Here is a 20,980-nt window from a genome sequence, read left to right on the forward strand (position 1 = left end):
AAATGTAATACAATAGTATAATACAACAGTACATGGTAATAAACCCTTGCAATCACCTGTTTACAAGTTGGAAGTTATTTTCCCTTATGAAGACATCACACATAGCTAATATGCGAAGATTTACCATTTGAGCGGTTTGTTACATTTTAACATAGATATTAAAGTGCATTTTAATATACCTGCAGTAGGATAATCAGGCACATCTTGCATTGTACTTAAATAATATATTTCAAAAAAGTTTTAAAGGGACCTTTCCTGCAGTACCCGTGATTCACAATTTATAATAAGAACCCAGTTATGTCTTTGGAATGAAAAATAACATTAGGAAATATGTTATACTGTAAATATTTCATGCAGTGTTTGGGAAAAGATTAAAAAAACATGATCTATTGTTTTGAATGTCATTGCATGTATGTATATGGGATAGATCGATCGGTATACACAAGAGATTTCTATACCATGAAATATGGTAAAGACTAAGAAAATGTTGACTGTCATGATGTCCCGCAAACGGGTCTACAAGTGGGTGTAACTTATGCAGATTGACATAAAAATGGGTATTCCCTCGATGTTTTGATGTCGTTCCCGGGTGGGCATTAGGTGTCCCACTAATGGGGATGCATAAGTTGGGAGGTATGCTGAATGTCAGCATGACGTAGTGACGGGATCGCTGTGTGAATTTTGTGTGTCAGTATGCTTTAGTTTGGCTTACATTTTATTAGTTGCAGTGGAAGGTAGGCGACAAATTAACTTTCCAATACTTTTTTAATCAAATCCAATTTATATTAATTGTAAATTGTTATGTTACAACAGATGCAGATTTTTGTCAATGACATAAATAACATGAATGCATTAAATGTAGTTATTGAATAAAAAAAAACAAAAAACAGAATTGGCTTGCTACCTATTTTGTTCACTGCGTTATTTTACCATAGTGGCCAGATGTTAGGTTTCAAGGCATTGTCCCAAGATTAAGATTTATCACCTATCCACAGAATAGGATGCTAAAGGCCTGATCGCTAGGGGCCCCACTATTGGGGCCCCCAGTGATCAGTACAATGGGGGTCCTTTTCCCCTGTTCCTCCTCGATTGAATGTCACTATCCATCAGTCCCATAGACTTTTAATGGAGCGGCAACATGCATGCTCTCCGCTCTATTTAAGCTCCTTCTCACTGCAATGAGGAAGAACCGTTGGTACGGGACTCCCGTTCTAGTGATCTGTGGGGGTACATAAATGTTAAGACAAAAATCCTGGTGATACAATGTGAGCAGAAAACTCCAAATATTGTTGTAGCATGTAAAAACCCCAATTGCAGTACCACATAAGCTGGTCTAGATAAATTTCTTGGAACTGCTGCTTTAAGAGATAGGGGATAGTAAAACTACTGGCACATGTAAACGCAGCTTCCATTAGTACTACTTTGAAATTTTGTAACGAGTGTAATCCCTCAGGGAAGGAGGAAACATTAAGGCAAGATTAAAGATCTAGGATGCAGTGTTTGACTGGCGAGGATTACGATCTACGATGTAATCCTGCATAAGACCTCCGTATAACCCCGATACTCTGGTGATCGGATGCCATCTCGTTCTTACAACTGTAAATTATTATATATTTGTGAAATTTCAAAGTGCCGGAAATTATTCTTTTGGACACTGCTAGTCTGCATATTATATTAGTCTAGGCTACAAGAACACTCTTAATCCACAGTAGAATCCTATTAGGCCTTGTGTACGGAAGTGTTAAAAAACAAACCTGGTTACCACTTGGTAAATGGTACCCTAGAATTAGCCGGCACTCACCGGACTATGAATGCTGCAGTCAGCGTTCGTTTTGCTGCAATAGGACGTTGTTAAATGCCTGGTTTTAGCACAAGCGTACAAGAGTCAGTCTGTCATGATGTCAAATAGGGTCTCACTCCCACCTGTGTATTATGCCTCTGTATTTTGTCTGTACTGAGTCGGGGCAGAAACAGAGAGTCAATGTTATTCTATGCAGCTATTCACATTTTGTTTGTTTTATTTCTGTACATCTATATCTGTACTCACAGCAGCAGGTTTTTGTTGTTTTTTGTTTAATAGGTAGCAGCAGATGCTGTTTTATGTAGCCTATCCTCCACTGCTTTGAGAGCTTCAAGGAGAAAATACAGCGCTTGATAGGCTATTTGTACTGACCGCAACATGGTTTCATATTGCGCACAGAATGTCACATGCTAGTAATGAGGCCTAAGCTAGGTTTTCTAGGTTAACAAATATTTTTAATTATCAAATTGAAATACAGAAAATGTTCATCTTGACAGTGACTCCCACTTTTGGATTATGAAATTTCTGGACTATTTTACCAACGACCTTTGACAAATACTCTGCTGGCCACTTGGGAAAGTAGACAAAACCTGCATTGTATGAACCCACGCTATCAAATATTGTCGCTTTTCTTGTTTTTAGCAAATGTTTACAAAAGCAATTTTATATACAGTTACAATCAATCGTTATCTTAATTTTTTCCTTTTTGTTCATGCCATTTGTTGCATTAGAACAGATCAACATAGTTATGGCTACGAATCCCATACAAGGCTTTACTTTACCATTCTAGATTTCCACTAATTGGAATAAGAGACCCCAATGAGTCTATGTAAGGAAGTCTCTCGCTGGGAAGAAAGCATGCAAGGTTTCCAGAGTGGATCATTTTTGGTATCAATGGGCATCTGTCAATAAGGCATAGCTCCATTGCTAATTATCTGAATTTAACTCCTAATGTGATCCATAATCAACATTTATCAGAAATTGTACATTTTCTATTTTGTACAAAAAAAAATTAATACGATACATGGAATGAAACAGCATATACTTCATGATGCTTTATCAATGTATGACAGGATAGAAGTGCACATAAACTGCAAATGGCTGTGTAGAGAAGACTTTAGGTCATTATCAAAAATGTGACTACAGTTTGTAAAGTTTTTGAATACACGTGTACATCTACTATGTGGTTTAAACCAAGTTTTTTCATCCTATGTTTAAATACTATATCTACCAGGATACACAGAGCTAGAAGACTTCTGGATTTCAGTGCTGGACAAATGACGTATGACAACAACTGATTATAGAATGATGGGGCTCCACTGAGGATCACCGAGTTCATTTTCTAAGAGGTCAAAGACCCAAGTGCACAAGATGAGCATTTTTAAATGTGTTTTAAAGTTTCCAGTAACACGGTAATGGTATCCTATTTTACACTGGAGAGTCACTTTTCAGTGTGTAGCGATGAAGCAATCTGACACAGACACAAGCCATCGCTAAAAACGTAAACATGATCACATGGAGATTAAATAAGAGAAAGTTATTTGGAGATCACTTCCATCCATCTTGCTAGAAGTTCCATATTGAATGCAGTAATTCCCACAAAACTGTAGCCTGTAGTTACTGTAAGTACCGGTAAACTTTAAAGCAATGATTTCCAGAGTCTGCTACAACAACATGGCCATCTGAAGTCAAAGCCAGTCCCTGTGGACCATACAGTGGGTCAGCAGAAGTGTTGATGTAAGACAAAAATGATCCACTTCCATCAAAAACCTAAAAATGATAAAAAATATTTACTGGTGGGTAAACTTGCAGATATCTGTACAGCATATACTGTATATAATTTATTACATATACATGTTTGGAAGCTAACCGTCATCAATTATGAATGATTAGTTTAGTTGCCTGCTTTAGAGGCTCTTTACACATAAATAAAAAATTTATCTAGAAAGCCTGTAACAATACTTTGAGAATTAGGTGTGCAGTGGTTGTAACATGATAAAAGGTACAGTACATACATTTCTTTTAAAGGGGTATTTTTCACCTATCCAAATGCTAGATTGAGGAGGGGGGTGGGGGGGGAGTTAGACTTCTGGGACCCTCACCAATCACCAGAATGGGTATACGCCGTCCCCAGTTCCCCCCATCCGCAAGACGGCAGCTAGGAGGTGTTTAAAACGGCGCAGAGGCCAGGCATGCGCCAAGCCACTCCTTTTACAGTCTATGGGGCTGACCGAAACAACAGAGCAGAGAGCTTGGCTGCTTCCGTCAGGCTCCAGTGGATAGGTGAAAATGCTGAAGGCTGAAACACCCCTTTAAGTCGTGGTTAAAGTGAAAATCCAGGAAAATGATCATATTCAGTAAAATTGACCTACTAAAGGTTGTGTAATATACCAGGGACTTTAATTCTTCCACTCTGGTACCCGAAATATACCTTTCCAAGGTCCTCTGTACACTATAGGTCCTGAATACCATGGGCCATACCATGAGTTGCCAAAAAGACGCCTCCTTCTCAGACATCAATTCCTGGTCTGTAACTATTGACCGAAGCTGCATCTCACAGACATCCTTCCCTCTATGAAATCCGACAGAAAATTAAAAACCTCTATATGCTTCCGATTTAAAGGCCCCATGCACCTCTATGGGTAACCCATTATGGCTCTGTAAAAAACGGAGCCATAAACAGCGGTGTGCATGAGGCCGAACTATTAATTAAGTGCAGAGTGAATGCAGGAGACAGACAGCAGGAAGTCTGAAGTGTAGTAGGTCAGAGAAGGGGGTGGCATTTTGGCAACTTCTCCAGTACAGTCCAGTAACATGCAGCCATTTTATTATTTCCTGTGGTTTTAAAGGACCTGTACAGTAGAGAGCACTTTAGAACTGCATTGGAGTGACAAGATTGAAAGATGGTGTAAAGGATCTGCCAGACACAGCTTCTGTAGCGACGCCCGTGGTTAATCAGTCTGCATCTGCTCCTAGGTTTGATAGAGTGACTCGATCTGCTACCACTCAGGCTGGTAGGCTGAGGAGTGGGAGAACCTATCACAGTCTGGCCAGACGGTTCTAGCTCCTGCCCTCGGTCTATGTATACCTTCATTTGCTTCTTGTCTTTGCCTGTGATTCTCTCCTGTTTCCTGGCTCTGCTGTTCCAGCTATTACTTTTGTCCTCAGCTTCATTTTGACCCTGGCTTTACTGACTACGCTCCTGCTCTGCGTTTGGTACCTCGTACACTCCTGGTTTGACTCGGCTCGTTCACTACTCTTGTTGCTCAAGGTGTTGCCGTGGGCAACTGCCCCATTTCCCTTAGCTTCTGTGTACCCTTGTCTGTCTCTCGTGCACATATTGAGCATAGGGACCGTCGCCCAGTTGTACGCCGTCGCCTAGGATGGGTCGTGCAAGTAGGCAGGGACTGAGTGGCAGGTAGATTAGGGCTCACCTGTCTGTCTCCTTACCCCATCATTACACCTGGTGTTTAAAACCCTTGTTGGTCCAATTTTTGACGAAATATGAAAAGTTTCCAAGAGTTTAACTTTAAAGCCCATTACAAGTAGCAAAGACTGGTTATTGCGTGACAGTTGGAGTTAAAGGGTTTGTTCCAACCACTTAAAAGAATGTAAATTAACTAAATATGGGTTCAAATAACTAGATCTAATATAATAACTTTTAAGTCCCCCACTGCCTCTGCGTCAAAGGCTCCAAGTTGTGGTCAGCAGGGGATTTGAAAGGAAAGCATTTCGTATTTTGTTATTTTAACTATTATTTAGTTTATAAAGAAAAATAAATATGGATCTGGAAACCCCCTTTAATGCGATTTTACTTTGTAAATCAGAAGTCATTTAATAACCATACGTTGATGGGCATGATGAAGGTCTAACAACTGGAACAATTTTATCATCCATATGAACTAACCATAACGAATAAATAATTTTTCATATGACATCTCTAAATAGTATCCATAATTATTATAAATCTGAATAAAATATAACTTTAAATAATAATAATAATAATAATATAAAAACTGCTGCTGGGGCGAGGAGAACAAGTTAGGTACTTCTGGATGTAAGTTCTACTTTAACATGTATTTCCTAAAGACTGCAGTCATAGGTGTATATTTCTGGAGTGAGTTCTTACTTGTATTCGGCTATTTCCCCAGTCAGCAACTATTATATTTCCATTGGAATCCACAGCCACTCCAGTTGGTGCATTAAACTGACCATTGCCTTCTCCATTTGATCCAAACTTCAAGATGAACTCACCATCTTGATTAAATACCTATACAGGAATAGAAAATAATATCCCCATCAATCTGCTTGTCTAAAGCAATCAACTCCATTTGTTCCACTTTCTAAAATGACAAAGTAAAAGATTAGTTTACAGCTATGGTGGAACTACCTACTACGGTCCTATGCATTTTATCCAGTTCTGTACCCCCAGTAGATGCATTTTCACACAGAACAGTTCAGATGTTGTTTTCTCTTCGTTTTATCGGACCGGATGAAGCGATTTAGTTTTACATAATTCATTATCTCTAATAAACATGTCATATGTTGATTTTTCAATGCATTTAAATGGAAACAACAACGCACAAGGAAATAATGCAAAGCTACTAGTGACAACCATACAGTAGATCCATCCTAGGATAGCCTGTACTAAAATATTCAGAGATTTTTTTTATTTTTAGTTTTTTATTTTCTCCTCCCCATATTCCAAGAGCAAATAGCTTTTTTTTTTTTCCCATTGACATATGAAGGCTTTTTTTTTTTGCGGGACAAGTTGTCATTTTTAATGGCATCATTTAATGTACTAAGAAACGTAAAAATTATTTTGTGAGGTGGAATGGATCCAAAACAGCAGTCCCTCCATTGAGCAGGAAACTTTATTCTGCAGATCAATACAATTACGGCAATACCAAATTTATATAGGTTTTATTTACGATATACTACTTTTACAAAATAAAAGATCCGTTATTTTTCTGTTGATGGAGCAGTGTGAGGACTTTAGGTTTGCTGGGCGAGCGGTAGTTTTTAGTGGCACCATTTTGGTTACATACAACTTTTTGATCACTTTATATGACATTTTTTTGGGGGGAGGCGAAGGTGACCAAAAAAACAGTAATTTTGGCAATTTAGAGTTGTCACCAGCTGGGGAGCCACACGCAGGGGGCCATAGAGCCAGATGTGACTCCTGAACTACTAGTTGGGAAACACTGCATTAGATCAATTAGGATTTCAAAAGTGTATATCGCCTTTAAATATTTTTTGGGGCTAGTTAAGAAAACAAGTTTAGATCTGCATTTATATATTGGGGGAATATATTAAACACTCTATGCCCGTTTTCTGTCGTGAAAATGACCCAATTTGCGCAAAAAATTTGCACCTTATTTTTATGCCGCAGCTTGTTGGGGCAAATTTTATATAATTCACACCAGAAGTTGGCGTGCACCTCTTAATAAATCAGGTGCATCTTACTCCAGTGTATTTCAGATTAATAATGGCGCATGAAACACCAATCTTAAAAGGGGTTATTCGTGACTTTCCAAAATTTGCAGCAGAGTAGGGGATGGCAATACATAATAAGCTGTTGGATATTTATCCCTGAAGTGGCCTCGCCCTCAGTGGTGATGTGGTCATGAATGTCACATAACTGCTGATACCAGTGAATGATGAATGGCACGTGACCACTGCATAAGCTTCCTAGGACCAAAGTGGTGGGGAACGAGTCCTCAGTGCTTGAGTTGGGGGGCACTTCCGGGGATAAGTATCTGTTAGTTCATTATTTAATGTCATCCCCTGCTCTGCTGACCATTTTTAAAAGTACACCCGTGTTGATACATAATTTAGAGTTACAGTATTCTAGTAACCAGTGTATATACAATACCTTAACTGAATGGTTATGGAAGTCAGTCACAATGATTTCATTATTGCTATTTACTGCCGCAAAGTGGGGTCCTAAAGAAAGGGAGAATTAAGCATGCAGTTAACATTTTGGAAATAGTGGCAGAAACTTTCAAACATATTACCAAAGTAAAAGCCTAAAATAATGTAACTAACATTCATAACTATATCGGTCAAGATCCCCACAGATCTCCGGAATAAGGGGGCTGTGGCGCTAGTTAAGAGCTCTAACTCCTTCACAGATCTCTCCTGCACAGTGACGCTCCCAGCCACCCGCTGTACACGGCACTACAACAAATCCCTATTCACTTGAATAGAGCTGTGATGCAGCTCTCTGCACAGAGTGTTTCCAGTATCGCCTCTGTGCAGGAAAAATGCAGATGAAACCTCATGGCCTCACCTTCGTTTCGTGTCGTATCGGTGGGGTCCCAGACGTTGGATCCCCATAGATTACAATGTTATGCCATATCCTATTGACATTACATAACATTAGAAGATGGAAATACACTTACAACTAATTTCCATTGTATAATTCATTATAAGAAAGTGTATAGCACTTTGTATAAAAGATATCTATCCAAAATAGGTGATCTACAAATTATATGCATTTTACCTGCAAACTGCTTATCCCCATTTCCACGACTTCCAAACCTGGTTACGATTTTACCATTGGGCTGGAAGATGAACACACAACATGCCTTATTGTCTACCACAATTATGTGACCGTTGCGATCAACTGATACACCTTTGGGACCCATCAATTTTCCTGATCCAATTTTTGTCTGTTAAGTAAATAAACAACCATCAGTATAAAGAAACCGTTCCTGCTACTTTATAACAAGCCAGTGTCTTTTATGGCTCATTCACGTATCAGGTGGGGGATCAGTTTTCTGCAAGCTAGGTACAATGGATATGGTGCCACAGGCGGAACATTAAAACTAATGGCCTTACAGAGGGCACGGAGCCTGAGAACCAGAGATGTCTGAACAAACTTTTAAAGAGTTTGTACAAGATTTTAAAAACTTGCCTGCATAAGGCTGAGCTGCAGTGCTAGACTTAGCCCATGGGCAAAAGTGGTGCTTAAACCGGACACTTTTTTTTTTTTTAAATCTCATACAACTCTTAAACTTTAGGAGCGATTTTAGCTTTATGCCAATTAGTTTCCTAATGCCCAACTGGGCGTGTTTTTACTTTAGACCAAGTGGACGTTGTACAGAGGAGTGTATGACGCTGACCAATCAGCGTCATGCACTTCTCTCCATTCATTTAGTCAGTGCATAGTGACACTGAGTTGTTCACGATGTGCTGTCTTATACTGACACATTAACGTTACTGAAGTGTTTAGACAGTGAATAGACATTCCTTCCAGCCAGGACGGGATGTCTATTCACAATCCCTGCACTTCGTTAACGTTTGTTTGGTACTTACAGCAGAGCAAAGCGTAATCTCGCTGTAACCGGTCATTTACAGCGAGATATCGCAAGATTACGCTTGCTCTGCTGTAAGTACCACAGAAACATTAACGAAGTCCCTTTAAAACAAAGAGCGTTCTTGTGTTTAAGATGTTTGTCATGTAAATTTGCTTGTAGGTTTACATGGCCATCACAAGCTCAAATCACCTCTCCTCTACAACTATACAAAAAAGGTGTTCAAGAGACCACCATACAATATATAGTATAGAGACATTTGCTGCATGATCAGCTTTTCCATAATTTAAAATTGGTTTGTTAACAAGGAAACATTGATTCCAGTGAATAATTCTTCTGTGTTTACTAAGGAACATGGTGAAGTATACCTGCTGAATATACAGTACAGACATCCAAACATTTGAGAAGCCATATAATACAATGAAACAGCTATCTAAACAAACGAAACACATTATAGTTAGAGATTTATTTTCTCCACTCTGTTAAAGGGGTTATGTGGGGACCGAAAAGTATTAGCAGTGTAGTCACTGCAGTATGCGAGTACACTTCTAATATACATTCCGGTCCCCCGTCGCGCTGATTATGAGACTTTAATAGATTTTTACAGCGCTGGTGGAGGCCCGGAAGTCTAGTGGCACAGTCTTCCTTCATGACGACACGACTCGTCGTCATGTCACCGGTCCCTGCTGTACTCTATGTAATCTCTATACTACGGACGTGTCGTCATGAAGTTAGAGTACAGTGGGGCCGGTCACATGACAATGAGTCGTGTCGTCATCAAGGAAGACTGTGCCACTAGACTTCCCCGTCCCCAACCAGCGCTGTAAAAATCTATTAAATTCTCATAATCAGCGCGACAGCAGACCGGAATTTATATTAGCAGTGTACTCACAAACTGCAGTGACTACACTGCTAATACTTTTTGGTCCCCACATAAACCCTTTAATCCAAAATTGGTATTTGTGAAAGACAAAGACCAGTCACATTTGGGTAATGATGTTTCTAATGGTGATTCGAATGATGTTTTTTAATACTATAGAAAAACAGTTTACCTTGAATTTGCCATCATTGGAGAATATGCTGACCCACTTATTGTCATAGTCTGCAATAATGATGTCACCACTTGGGTGCACTGCCACCCCTGTTGGTCTCTGCAGCTGTCCTGGCGATCTTCCTCGAATGCCAAAGCGGCTTTTGAACTGGCCATCATTTGAAAAAATCTGGAATACAAATAATTAAGTGTATTTTATTTATTTATTTTAGTAATGATTTTATGTGGGCCCCCCCCCCATACAAAGAGGACAATAAAATACAAAATCTATCACTACGGCTGACCAGTCCATGATATTTAAAATCAAGCATGACTTCTCATTACAGCAATTTTTTATCTATTCCCATATGACCTGCACCTATAACTTGATGTTTAATCCAGAATATACCAAATTACTCCAAGTTTGAACACAGGTTTATCTATTTAAAGATGTTAGTTTTCATCTGTAATCTATTGGCTAATCTGTCATATGTTGTTTTCACAAAAATACACTAAAAAAAAAACGTCTGTGTGGAGGTGCCTTAGGCCCTGTTCACACGGAGGATTTTGCAGGCAGACAAATTTGCCTCAAAATTCCTTCATGAATTTTGACCTGCCTGCACGCTCTTGCTTTATCTGCCTTCCATGGATTTCAATGGGAGGTCAGGGGCAGAACTGGTTTTTTTCTGCTGCGGAAAAAGTCTCCGCCTCCTATTGAAATTAATGATAGGCGGTTTTGGAAGTTTTTTGCCACTAATTCCGACGCGGTTTCCTTATCAAAATCAGAGCCAGAAAAACTGTGTGAACTGGGCCATAAAGGGGTTTTCCAGAACCAATTCATACAATCTAGTTAAAAAAAAAAAAAAAAATTCTACTGTACTTGCATTTTAATAGATGTTTCCAATGGTGTATCTCATATACGATCACGTGATGCGTCGCTAAGCCGAATTCCTAACTTACGCCGCAGCCCTGTGCAGGAGCTGTACACACACACTATACACACACTATACACACACGCTCTATTCTGTTATCCCAGTGTCTTCTCACAAACCGAAGCCTACTGTAAGTTCCCATTGCACATGCACCAGTTCTGAGCGCTTTGGGGAGAGAGCCGGACAGCTTTGGTGCAGGAGTGATAAGATGGAGAGGGGAGGGGAAGTGGGTGGGAAATATATATATATATATATATATATGAAGATGGGGTTTGGCGAGGATCTGGAGCGAAGAGATTCTACTCCGGGAAGAAACAACGGCGCTATGCTGCTTATTGGGTTTTGGAGTTTTTAATCATGAGAGAAAACAGCCGGGAACAACAAAAGAGATGTAAACAGAGTGCAGAACAACCGCAGCACAAGTAGAAAATCTATTTTGCGATCAAAACAGGTGGGCAACATTGGTTCAACATAACAGGTAAAAAAGCTTTTTTAAATTTTAAAAACTAAAAGTCAGAAAACCCTATATAATAATTATTTGTAATACAACCAACGCTCAAGTGTATTAAACTTGATTCTGGTTCATTTATTTTATCATATGTTAAGTGCCACCTTTACACAATTCGTAAATTATCGTACTGTATATAATAGCCACTCATTTTCGTGTAATGCAGTAAGAAACGCATTCAGAATTAAACTATCAAGCCTGAACCAGTCCACAGGAAATACTGCACTAAAATGAGGAATGGTTTGGATTTAAATGCCATAAATCAAATGTCAGCAGGCAAACAAACAAACACAGTGGAAATTTCCACTCTATGCTCCGAGATCAGAATCTGAAATGAGTCCATATCCGGTAGTAGGATAGCGGAGCTGCGTCTAATGAGTAAACAAAGTACGGTATGCCGCCTATTAAACAAGCAGCTGGACATGCTTTAAAAACAATTAAAAGACTAACAAGCTGATAGAATTCTAGAATGTTTTGTCGGACATAGCACTTGGTTAAAGGACAGGCTGTGGAGTGAAATGCAAGAAATAAGCACATGATTCACTAGGAGCTATTTACCATTAACTATCACTACATTTAAGGGGGAAAACATAATAAGAATGATCATCCGATAGGTCATAGATTGATCCAAGATCATAGATTTTCTCACATCTTTGTACATTTCCAGGATGGAAGGGATCTCTAGATCATTTAAAGGTACCGTATCACCTATATATTTTGACTTCTTGACTAAAACCAGACTCAGAAAAATGAATATGGTAGGTTTCAAATGTGTCTTTATTTTCGGATTGTAATTTTTTTGTATTGTATTTTCTGAAGATAATTACAGGGATAGCCATCTTGCGTGAGCTGCTCCTCTGCTCGGTGTACAGCAGTTGGATGATTTGCTTTACAGCAGCCACAGGGACATAGGGATGACACTCTGGCCCACATTTACAAAGACTGCATATTTCAAACCAGTCTGCGTAAAAAATATTGTTGGCGTGATGTAGGCCAACTTTATTAAAAGGTGCATGCCTCTTAATAAATTTGGCGCATTTTGCACGGTCTGAAAGGCAAAGCTATGCCTACTATGAGCAGTTGTATATTTGCAATAAAATGTGCGGCATTCTTCGTCATTTTACTGAATAAATTTGACTCAAAATAAAAACATTTGAGACCATGCCCACTTTTGTCACTTTCAAATTTGGCAAGCGACGAGAAAATGAAAAAACGTTACAGCAAATTTGTCACACTTTTTTTGCAAATTTTTGTCACAGTTCACGACAAAACCTGGTGCAAACTGCATTATAAATGTGAGTCATTGACTATGGGAGATTGTGTGTATGTTCTGTGACCTGCGCAGGAAGGAGGAGGCAGTGGGCTGTGACCATCACCTATTGTTAATGGTGTGATATAGTGATTTATATGCCTCAAGACTTAGAGGACCCGTCACTAGGTCCTACAAAGTGAGTTAGCAGTCTCCCTTAATAGCCGGTCTGTTGGAGTCCATAGATGTTTGTCTTGTACTTGCGTGTCCCCCTTCGCTAAGCTACGGACCCCTTTATATTTAGCAAGAAATATGGAAATGACTCGCTGGGTAGCCAAGTGGGTTTGGCCGCCAGCGATTCTCAGTGGGCGGGGCTGCCACTGAGCCTCTGATGCGGAGCAGTCAGCGTGAGGCTGTTTCCTATAGTCAGTCTTCAGCTAGCGCAGACATGGGCAAACTACGGCCCGCGGGCCACATACGGCCCGTTAGGCTTTTTAATCCGGCCCGCCGAACTTGTCCAAATAATAGTAAAAACCTCCTTTTTTTTCCCCTTTCCCTGCAATGCCCACGTTTTCCCAATAGATGGCGCACTCAAAACACATTGACCGTTGTTAAGCCCTTAACGCCGAAGGACGGATATATCCGTCCTCAGCAGCTGCTAGTTCGCGCAGGAGGACGGATATATCCGTCCTGTGATCGCGCGGGTACTGACAGTTTACCCACGCGATCAGCGGCAGGAGCATGGCTGTTATACACAGCCTGGCTCCTGCTGCAACTGCCGGAATCGAAGCACGCGCCGATTCCGGCAGTTTAACCCATTAAATGCCGCTGTCAACAGTGACAGCGGCATTTAATGTGTTTGACAGAGGGGGGGAACTCCCTCTGTCTCCCGATCGGCGCCCCCGCAAACAAATCGCGGGTCGCCGTCGGGTTTCCATGACAGCCGGGGGTCTAACAAAGACCCCCAGGTCTGTCTTCAGCATCTGCCTGTTAGGCGATGCCAGAGGCATGACCTAACAGGTTGCCTGTCAGTTTTACACTGACAGGCAATAATGCTTTGGTATACGAAGTATACCAAAGCATTATATATGCGATCGGCATATCGCATAGTGAAGTCCCCTGGTGGGACTAAAAAAAAAAAAGTAAAACCGTTAAATAAAGTTTGTGAAAAAAAAAATAAAAAAAATTACAGTCAAAGTCAAATAAAACTACTTTTTTGCCCCAAAAAGTGGTTTTATTTAATAAAACGGTCAAAACAAATCACACATACACATATATGGTATCCCCGCGATCGTAACAACTTGACCAATAAAATGAACACATTAATTAAACCGCCGGATGAACGGCGTCCAAAGAAAACGCAAAAAACAACGGCAAAATTCTCTCTTTTCTCCCATTCCCCCCATAAAAAATAAAATAAAAGTTCATCTATAAGTCCTATGTACCCCAAAATAGTACTAATGAAAACTACACATTGTCCCGCAAAAATCAATCCCACGTACGGCCACATCGACGGAAAAATAAAAAAATTACGCCTCTTGGAACGCGGCGATGCAAAAACAAGTAATTTCTTTCTAAAAGGCTTTTTATTGTGCAAACGTAGAAAAAACATATAAAACCTTTACACATTTGGGATCCCTGTAATCGTGCCGACCCATAGAATAAAGTTAACATGTTATTTACGCTGCATAGTAAACGGCGTAAATTTATAACGTGAAAATGAATGCTGGAATAGCTGCTTATTTTCAATTCTCTCCTAAAATAAAGTTAATAAAAGTTAATCAATATGTTATAAGCATCTAAAAATGGTACAATTACAAAATACAACTCGCCCCGGAAAAAACAAGCCCTTATACGGCTATGTCGACGTAATAAAAAAAAAGTTACGACTCTTGGAATGCGACCGTGAAAAAACAAAAAATAATCCTTGGTCATTAACGTGCAAAATGGCCCGGTCATTAAGGGGTTAATGTGGCGCGTATTTCTCTTTATTTCACTTTAATTTTCACTTCGTTTCACGTCACCATTAAGCCCTTCGGTTTTCAAAGCGTACAATATCAGCCGTCACTTTGCCACGAAGCATGCAAACTATGCTAGCAAGCAGTCAACACAAGAACGGGCGGCTACTGCTCAGAGGTTGGCAGCTAATTTACAGAGTCAACAGAACTTTTTTCTTGATAAATCACAGTGCGTATGTTATTTTAATCTATTTACATTTCCTCCTCCCAGTATCTGCGAAATAGTATGTAAATGCCATATCTTGCATATTCCTTGAGACAAATTTATTAACTGATAAGGGCTATTTTTCACATTTGAAAGACAGTTAATAAATTGGGTTGTAGTGTTCTTACTGTGCTATGAGGTTTGCACACACTACATTTAATGCTTTAGTATATCCGGCCCAAACACTCCCTCCAAATGCTCCTGGCCCGGCCCCTCCGTCAAATTTTAGAACCCATTGTGGCCCGCGAGTCAAAAAGTTTGCCCACCCCTGAGCTAGCGTCATCGCGTGAGACCATGCTGGCTGAAGACTGACTCACGCGATAACAGCCGGCTGTCATCACATCCAGGTTGAAAGTATATCTACGCTCTCAGGACGCATATACAGATTAATCCAATGGTGAAGCAGGGAGCCATCACTTCCCAGCTCCACCGTTTGCCATGTAACGATGGCCATGAGCAGCTGTGTGCAGAGTCATCACATCTGTCTGTGCCATTCCACACAGAGCACAGCCTGGAAGAGCAGTGGGATCTCCTCCACTCGTCGTAAAAACGGGGTTAGGTAAGTATTTTTATTAGGCACTATTGGGGCATTATACTATGTGGGGGGAAGCTAAGGGGGCATTATGCAGTGTGGAGGCATTAGGAGGTAATTATACTATGTGGAGGGCACTATGAGGCATTATACTGTGTGGGAGGCACTATGGACATTATACTGTGTAGAAGGTAGCTACGGTGGCATTATACTGTTCGGGGGAAGCTATGGGGACATTATACTTAGTGATAGGCACTATGGGGCATTATACTTTGTGTGGGGGCACTATGGGGCATCATACTGTGTGTGGCGGCACTATGGGGCATCATACTGTGTGTGGCGGCACTATGGGGCATCATACTGTGTGTGGGGCAGTTGTGTGGGAATTATACTGTGTAGAGGGCAATATAGGGCAATTATACGGTGTGTGGGGGCAGATATGTGAGCATTATACATGATACAGCGTGGCCTGAACTGGGTCTGTATGGGCAGGGATTGGGTGGAGTTAACAGGAAAAAAAATTGCCACATCATTTACAATCTCTTAAAGTTAGGAGGTATGCCTCTTCCCTCGCCCACCTGTCAGTGTGCGCTCTCATAATCGACCCACTTGTCAGCTCACTCGGCTTGCTACATGCTTGCTTGTCTGTGAGCAATCTAAAGTTTACATGTAGCTCCTGCTGATCTATACAGGGTTATGTTGTTGCATTTTCTCATTGTTATGGATAAGCCTAAAGTGTGTACCAAAGCACGATGCCACAAATAGAATACATATGACTGCTCTTAAAAAGAAAATAAATATACCTGGACACATTGGTTGTTGCTATCTGCAATCAATATTTTTCCATTGTTGGATGCAGCTACTCCTTGAAGATTAGTAAATTCTCCTTTATTTCTTCCCTTTGTACCTAAAAGTGATAGAGGAAACTAAAATCAGCTGCAGTACCTATGAAAGGTTGAATTAGAATTACTCCTTCCCTTTCTGTACTGCACTTTCAATAGAAAGCTAACAAATGGGAAGCTGTGCTCGCCTGATGTGGTTGTGCTAAGGCCAGGCACAACATTTTAAAGAACAGGTAGGAAATATAGTAGCCAGCTGCTAATCCACCCGGAGGCGGAAAATAGTTTCCTACTTTGGAATCAAGAGTACATATTGGATATTGAAGAAAAGGCAGTTCACTAGCACGACAAGCAGAGAAACGCCAACAACAGCGTGTGCTGATTGAGAAAACTACATTATCAGATCGGAGGTCTTCCTCATGTCTGAAAGACGTAGCAGATGACAAAAGTTTTGTGAATCAACAGACACGGTTGTTGGAGTTTCTGTGATGGCAGCGAAAAATATACCCTGTTCTCCAATTGCCAGGTTTCTAAAATATTTATAGAAATATTATTTACAGACCTGTCCGTCGGCATGTTCCTTTGCTGTATATTATACAGCATTTAAAAAAACTATGAATCTTTATATATATTTGTGTTTATTAATATTTTAAGTATGTAATGTTAAGCTTTGTTCACATCTAGGTTGGAGGCTCCGTTAGGGGCCTCCGTCGCAGATCCGGCAGAGATTACCAAAAACAATAGCGCAGCATGCCACCCCAATGAAAGCTGACGATACCCATTAAAGTCAATGGGTTCCGTCGGCCGCCGGTGGTGTCCGTGGTGCAACAGAACCAGCGCTTCTGGTTTTCCCTTGTTCTGCTTCTCGGACAGAGCAGTACAACGAAAAGCAGCGACGCAGCTGTGAACATAGCCTTAGGTAAAAATAGTTTCCCCTTAGTTTATGACTTATTATAGTGTTTGTGTTCTCTCTTGTGAATAAATTGATCAGATTAAAAAAAAAAAAATGTAAAACTTGTTATCCGGTTTTACTTTTTATCATTGCATGTTACTTTGATAAAAAAAAAAATTAACAAATTATCGGTCCATATTTATAGAATGAATGGTGGATTTAACCTTGTTCATATAGAGATTCTACTGTATTTTAAGGTGTTCAAAAAATAATAAAATAAAAATCATAATGGTTTTTATTAATCAATCCCCAATAGCAGTAAGTACAAAAAAAAGAATGAACATTACATGTTGTTTGTATTTGGTATTCAGCCACAATACGTATTTGTACTTTTACTTTGTTGGTAATGAATCATGTGTTTTTGAGGTGTACCAACTCATTGAATGAATAGTAGAAATATCCTTTTTTCATGAAATGTCCAGGAAGTTTTTACAGGCTCCTATTACCGGCATCACCAAATCGCAGAATACTTACATGTAATTAGGCTAGGGCTACAGGGTGACTTTGGCTGCGGCACACGTTGAGCAGCCAAAGATCGCCGAGTCGCCCTGCCTGCATCCCAGGTAATGAAAGTCAATGTGGCCGCGTTGCAACTCCGCAGCTTGCCGTGACACAACAGTTGCGAAAAAGCCAGCAGGTTTGGATTTCCTGCGACTAATTGACTCATTACCTACCGTGCAGGCAGCGCGACACAGCGAACTTTGGCCGCGCGACCGGTGTTGTGGACAAAGTCTCCGTGTAGCCCTAGACACCGAAACTTTAACTATATGTCCAACAGTATTTCCATGGTGTCCTGTAGTATAGAGGAAATATGGTGTCATGAGCAGCATGGTTCGCTCCCACTGCCTCACTTTATTTCTACCTCCCAAAACGGTTGCAGTTTCAGACAAGCAGTGACCGAGATCAGAGTTGTCACCTTATACTCCATTACCTTTAACGGCTTTTAGGAACAATTATACAGTTGTCAGGGTACCTCAAACAATAATATATTTTTATTTGAACAAGTATTATTTCTATATTACTATAATTAATACAATCGACAGTAATAATCTAGTAATTATAAAATAGAGAACACAGATGTCACTTACCTACTCTAAATATTAAATCATCTTCTATGGGGTTTTCTTTCCTTTTCCCTGTACTGTACATACTCGCTGGCCTCTTCACTGCCTTCTGTTTAACGTGTCCACTGCCAGGAGACTTCACTCTCCTTTTGACCCCCTCTGTTGTGGGAGAAACATCGGCAGACTTCACCACCTTCAGTTTAAAGGGGCTCCCTTTAATATGCTGATCGTATAGTCTCAGAGATAGAGTAAAGTCCCCCTCCTTTGGAATTGTATACAAATATTCATAGGTGCCATTTTTATTGTCTAGAATTTCTCCATCTGTCACACTACCATCAGGCGTACACAGCTCGGCTGAAATATAGGCACTCCCAGTTTTGCAAAGTTCACCGTCCTTGTCCTTTGTAGTAATTGTAACAGACATAGCCTGACCCACAACACTCTGTTTTAACCCTTCACCAGTGGCCACAGTTTCAGATGCCACAGCATTTGTTGTCAGTATAGTTCCCAGATTGTGAATAGACTTTTTCAACCCTTCCGTTTCAACAATAAAGTCCAATTGGTCATTCTCATGAGGATGTAATGGGAAGTCCTGCTCTGCCAATTCATTTAGCTTATCGCTCATCTGTTTCTTCACTAGTAAGACCTCTGTCTCCGTCCCATGGTTGAGAGCTTGTGCTGTAAAAGTGCTACAACTCTTAATACTATCCTGCCCTTCAATTAAGGTGTCTAGCTGGGCCTGGAGGACCTAAGACCAAAGTACAGAATGCAGTAGTTAGATATTTAACCAGAAAGAACGCCCTTCCCTAAACATACAACCCACAGGCTCACTGTTAGACACGATAAGCAGCTGATAGATAAGGCCCTTTATAAATCAAGGTGATAGCATTTTCAATGTATATACAAAACTTAATAATGTGAACCGAAGGCCCTTTTACGTGGGCCAATAATACGGCAAACTAGTGTTCACTTGAACTTTCGTTCTGGATAATTGCCCAGATATTTGGCACATTCATGCAGCCAATGAAATGGTTGCTAGTCGCTAGCACATCTCCCTGTATAAACAGGGAGATGAGCTGTTGACATAATGGAAATGTATGAGGACGAGCGATTATAGTAACGGTCGCTATTCCACGTACATAAACGATCATTGCTTCTTGTGAAAGGAGAAAACGAGCGCTGATCAACGAGCGATCTTGTTAATCGGTTCACGATATCACAGCCCATGTCAGACTATGAAAAGGACCTTATAGAAGCACTCAAGAAATGTTTTTTTGCAAATCTAAAATGTTGAAGGGGTTATTCGGGGACACAATTTTTAGTAGTATACTCCCTGTAGTATGTGAGTAAACTGCAAATATACATTCCGGTCCCCCGTCGCGCTAATTATGATATTTCAATAGATTTTTACAGCCCTGGAGGGGGACAGGAAGTCTAGGGACACATCTAACTTCATGACGACACGATTCGTCGTCATGTGACCGGCCACGCTACGTAAATCGCAATAGCAGTAGTACAGCAATTACATAGCGTACATCGGGGCCGGTTGCATTACGACGAGTCGTGTCGTCATGAAGTTAGACTGTGCCACTAGACTTCCGGTCCCCCGCCAGGGCTGTAAAAATCAATTGAAATATGATAATCAGCGCGACAGCGGACCGGAATTTATATTAGCAGTGTACGCACATACTGCAGTGAGTACACTGCTAATGCTTTTCGGTCCCCACTTAACCCCTTTATCTCACCAGCAATATTCAAGAAGTGTGTTTGGTTTCTTCCCAGCTCATTTGCATCTATATATTTTAAACCCTTTCATTATGGGCAGTTGTATCATGTGATCTCAGTCTGATCACCATAATAAACCATGCTCTCATGTGTAGACAGGATGTCTCGCCTGTGTGGCTGACTTCCTGTGAACTACAGGATTACATCATCACCAATCAAATCCCTCCTGGCAGCTCTGAGACAACTCCCCTCCCCACCCAGCTCCACCCTCCGTTTTTTTGTATATCCCACATACATATAGTGCTGCCCTAAGGGACCAGAAGTGCAGGGATATAACAGGTGAGTCCATACAATGATTAGCTTCAGAGTTATAAAACTCCCCTAACACTAAATATGTATGCTGTATGCAAAGTGTCCAGTGTATTTATATGCTCCTCCCTGCCTCCTGTGTAAAAACCCGACATGAAGAAATCTATCACTAGCAGGAGGCAAAAGAGACAGGCTGAAGCTGCATCACATATCACTGAGACACTGCAGAATGAGTACAGAAGTTGTATGTCACTAAACCATCAGTTACTGCACTTCGATAGGACTCATAGTAGAGCCAGTGCAGTGTGAGGAGATGTCACCCCTCTGCCTCTGGAAAGCTAGAAGCTTTATGGGAAATGTAGTCTGCTGAACCATATCAGAGGGGAAGAAGGAGCCAAGATGGCAGACAACCCATAAACGGCACATTAACCAAAACAGGAATACACAAGGCATACACAGGTGCCTCTACATTATTAGCAGCCTATGTTGCACTATAT

At 40.6% G+C, this 20,980-nt stretch overlaps 1 protein-coding gene across 6 annotated transcripts in view; it reads right to left on the minus strand.

The window, feature by feature from the left end:
* Positions 1-2,234: 2,234 nt before the first annotated feature.
* Positions 2,235-20,980, minus strand: part of TRIM2 (tripartite motif containing 2) — a 156,587-nt gene continuing 137,841 nt past the window's right edge. For all 6 annotated transcript variants that reach the window (XM_075860340.1, XM_075860339.1, XM_075860336.1 and 3 more), the window contains 7 exons: positions 18,474-19,197; positions 16,398-16,501; positions 10,173-10,340; positions 8,307-8,475; positions 7,677-7,747; positions 5,931-6,071; positions 2,235-3,571 (listed from right to left, as the gene is read on the minus strand). In XM_075860340.1, the coding sequence (XP_075716455.1) occupies positions 3,419-3,571; positions 5,931-6,071; positions 7,677-7,747; positions 8,307-8,475; positions 10,173-10,340; positions 16,398-16,501; positions 18,474-19,197 (1,530 nt within the window). In that variant the 3' untranslated portion in view covers positions 2,235-3,418. The remainder of the gene's footprint in view (positions 3,572-5,930; positions 6,072-7,676; positions 7,748-8,306; positions 8,476-10,172; positions 10,341-16,397; positions 16,502-18,473; positions 19,198-20,980) is intronic.

Source organism: Rhinoderma darwinii, chromosome 1 (genome assembly GCF_050947455.1).
Source record: "Rhinoderma darwinii isolate aRhiDar2 chromosome 1, aRhiDar2.hap1, whole genome shotgun sequence".
NCBI classification, from domain to species: domain Eukaryota; kingdom Metazoa; phylum Chordata; class Amphibia; order Anura; family Rhinodermatidae; genus Rhinoderma; species Rhinoderma darwinii.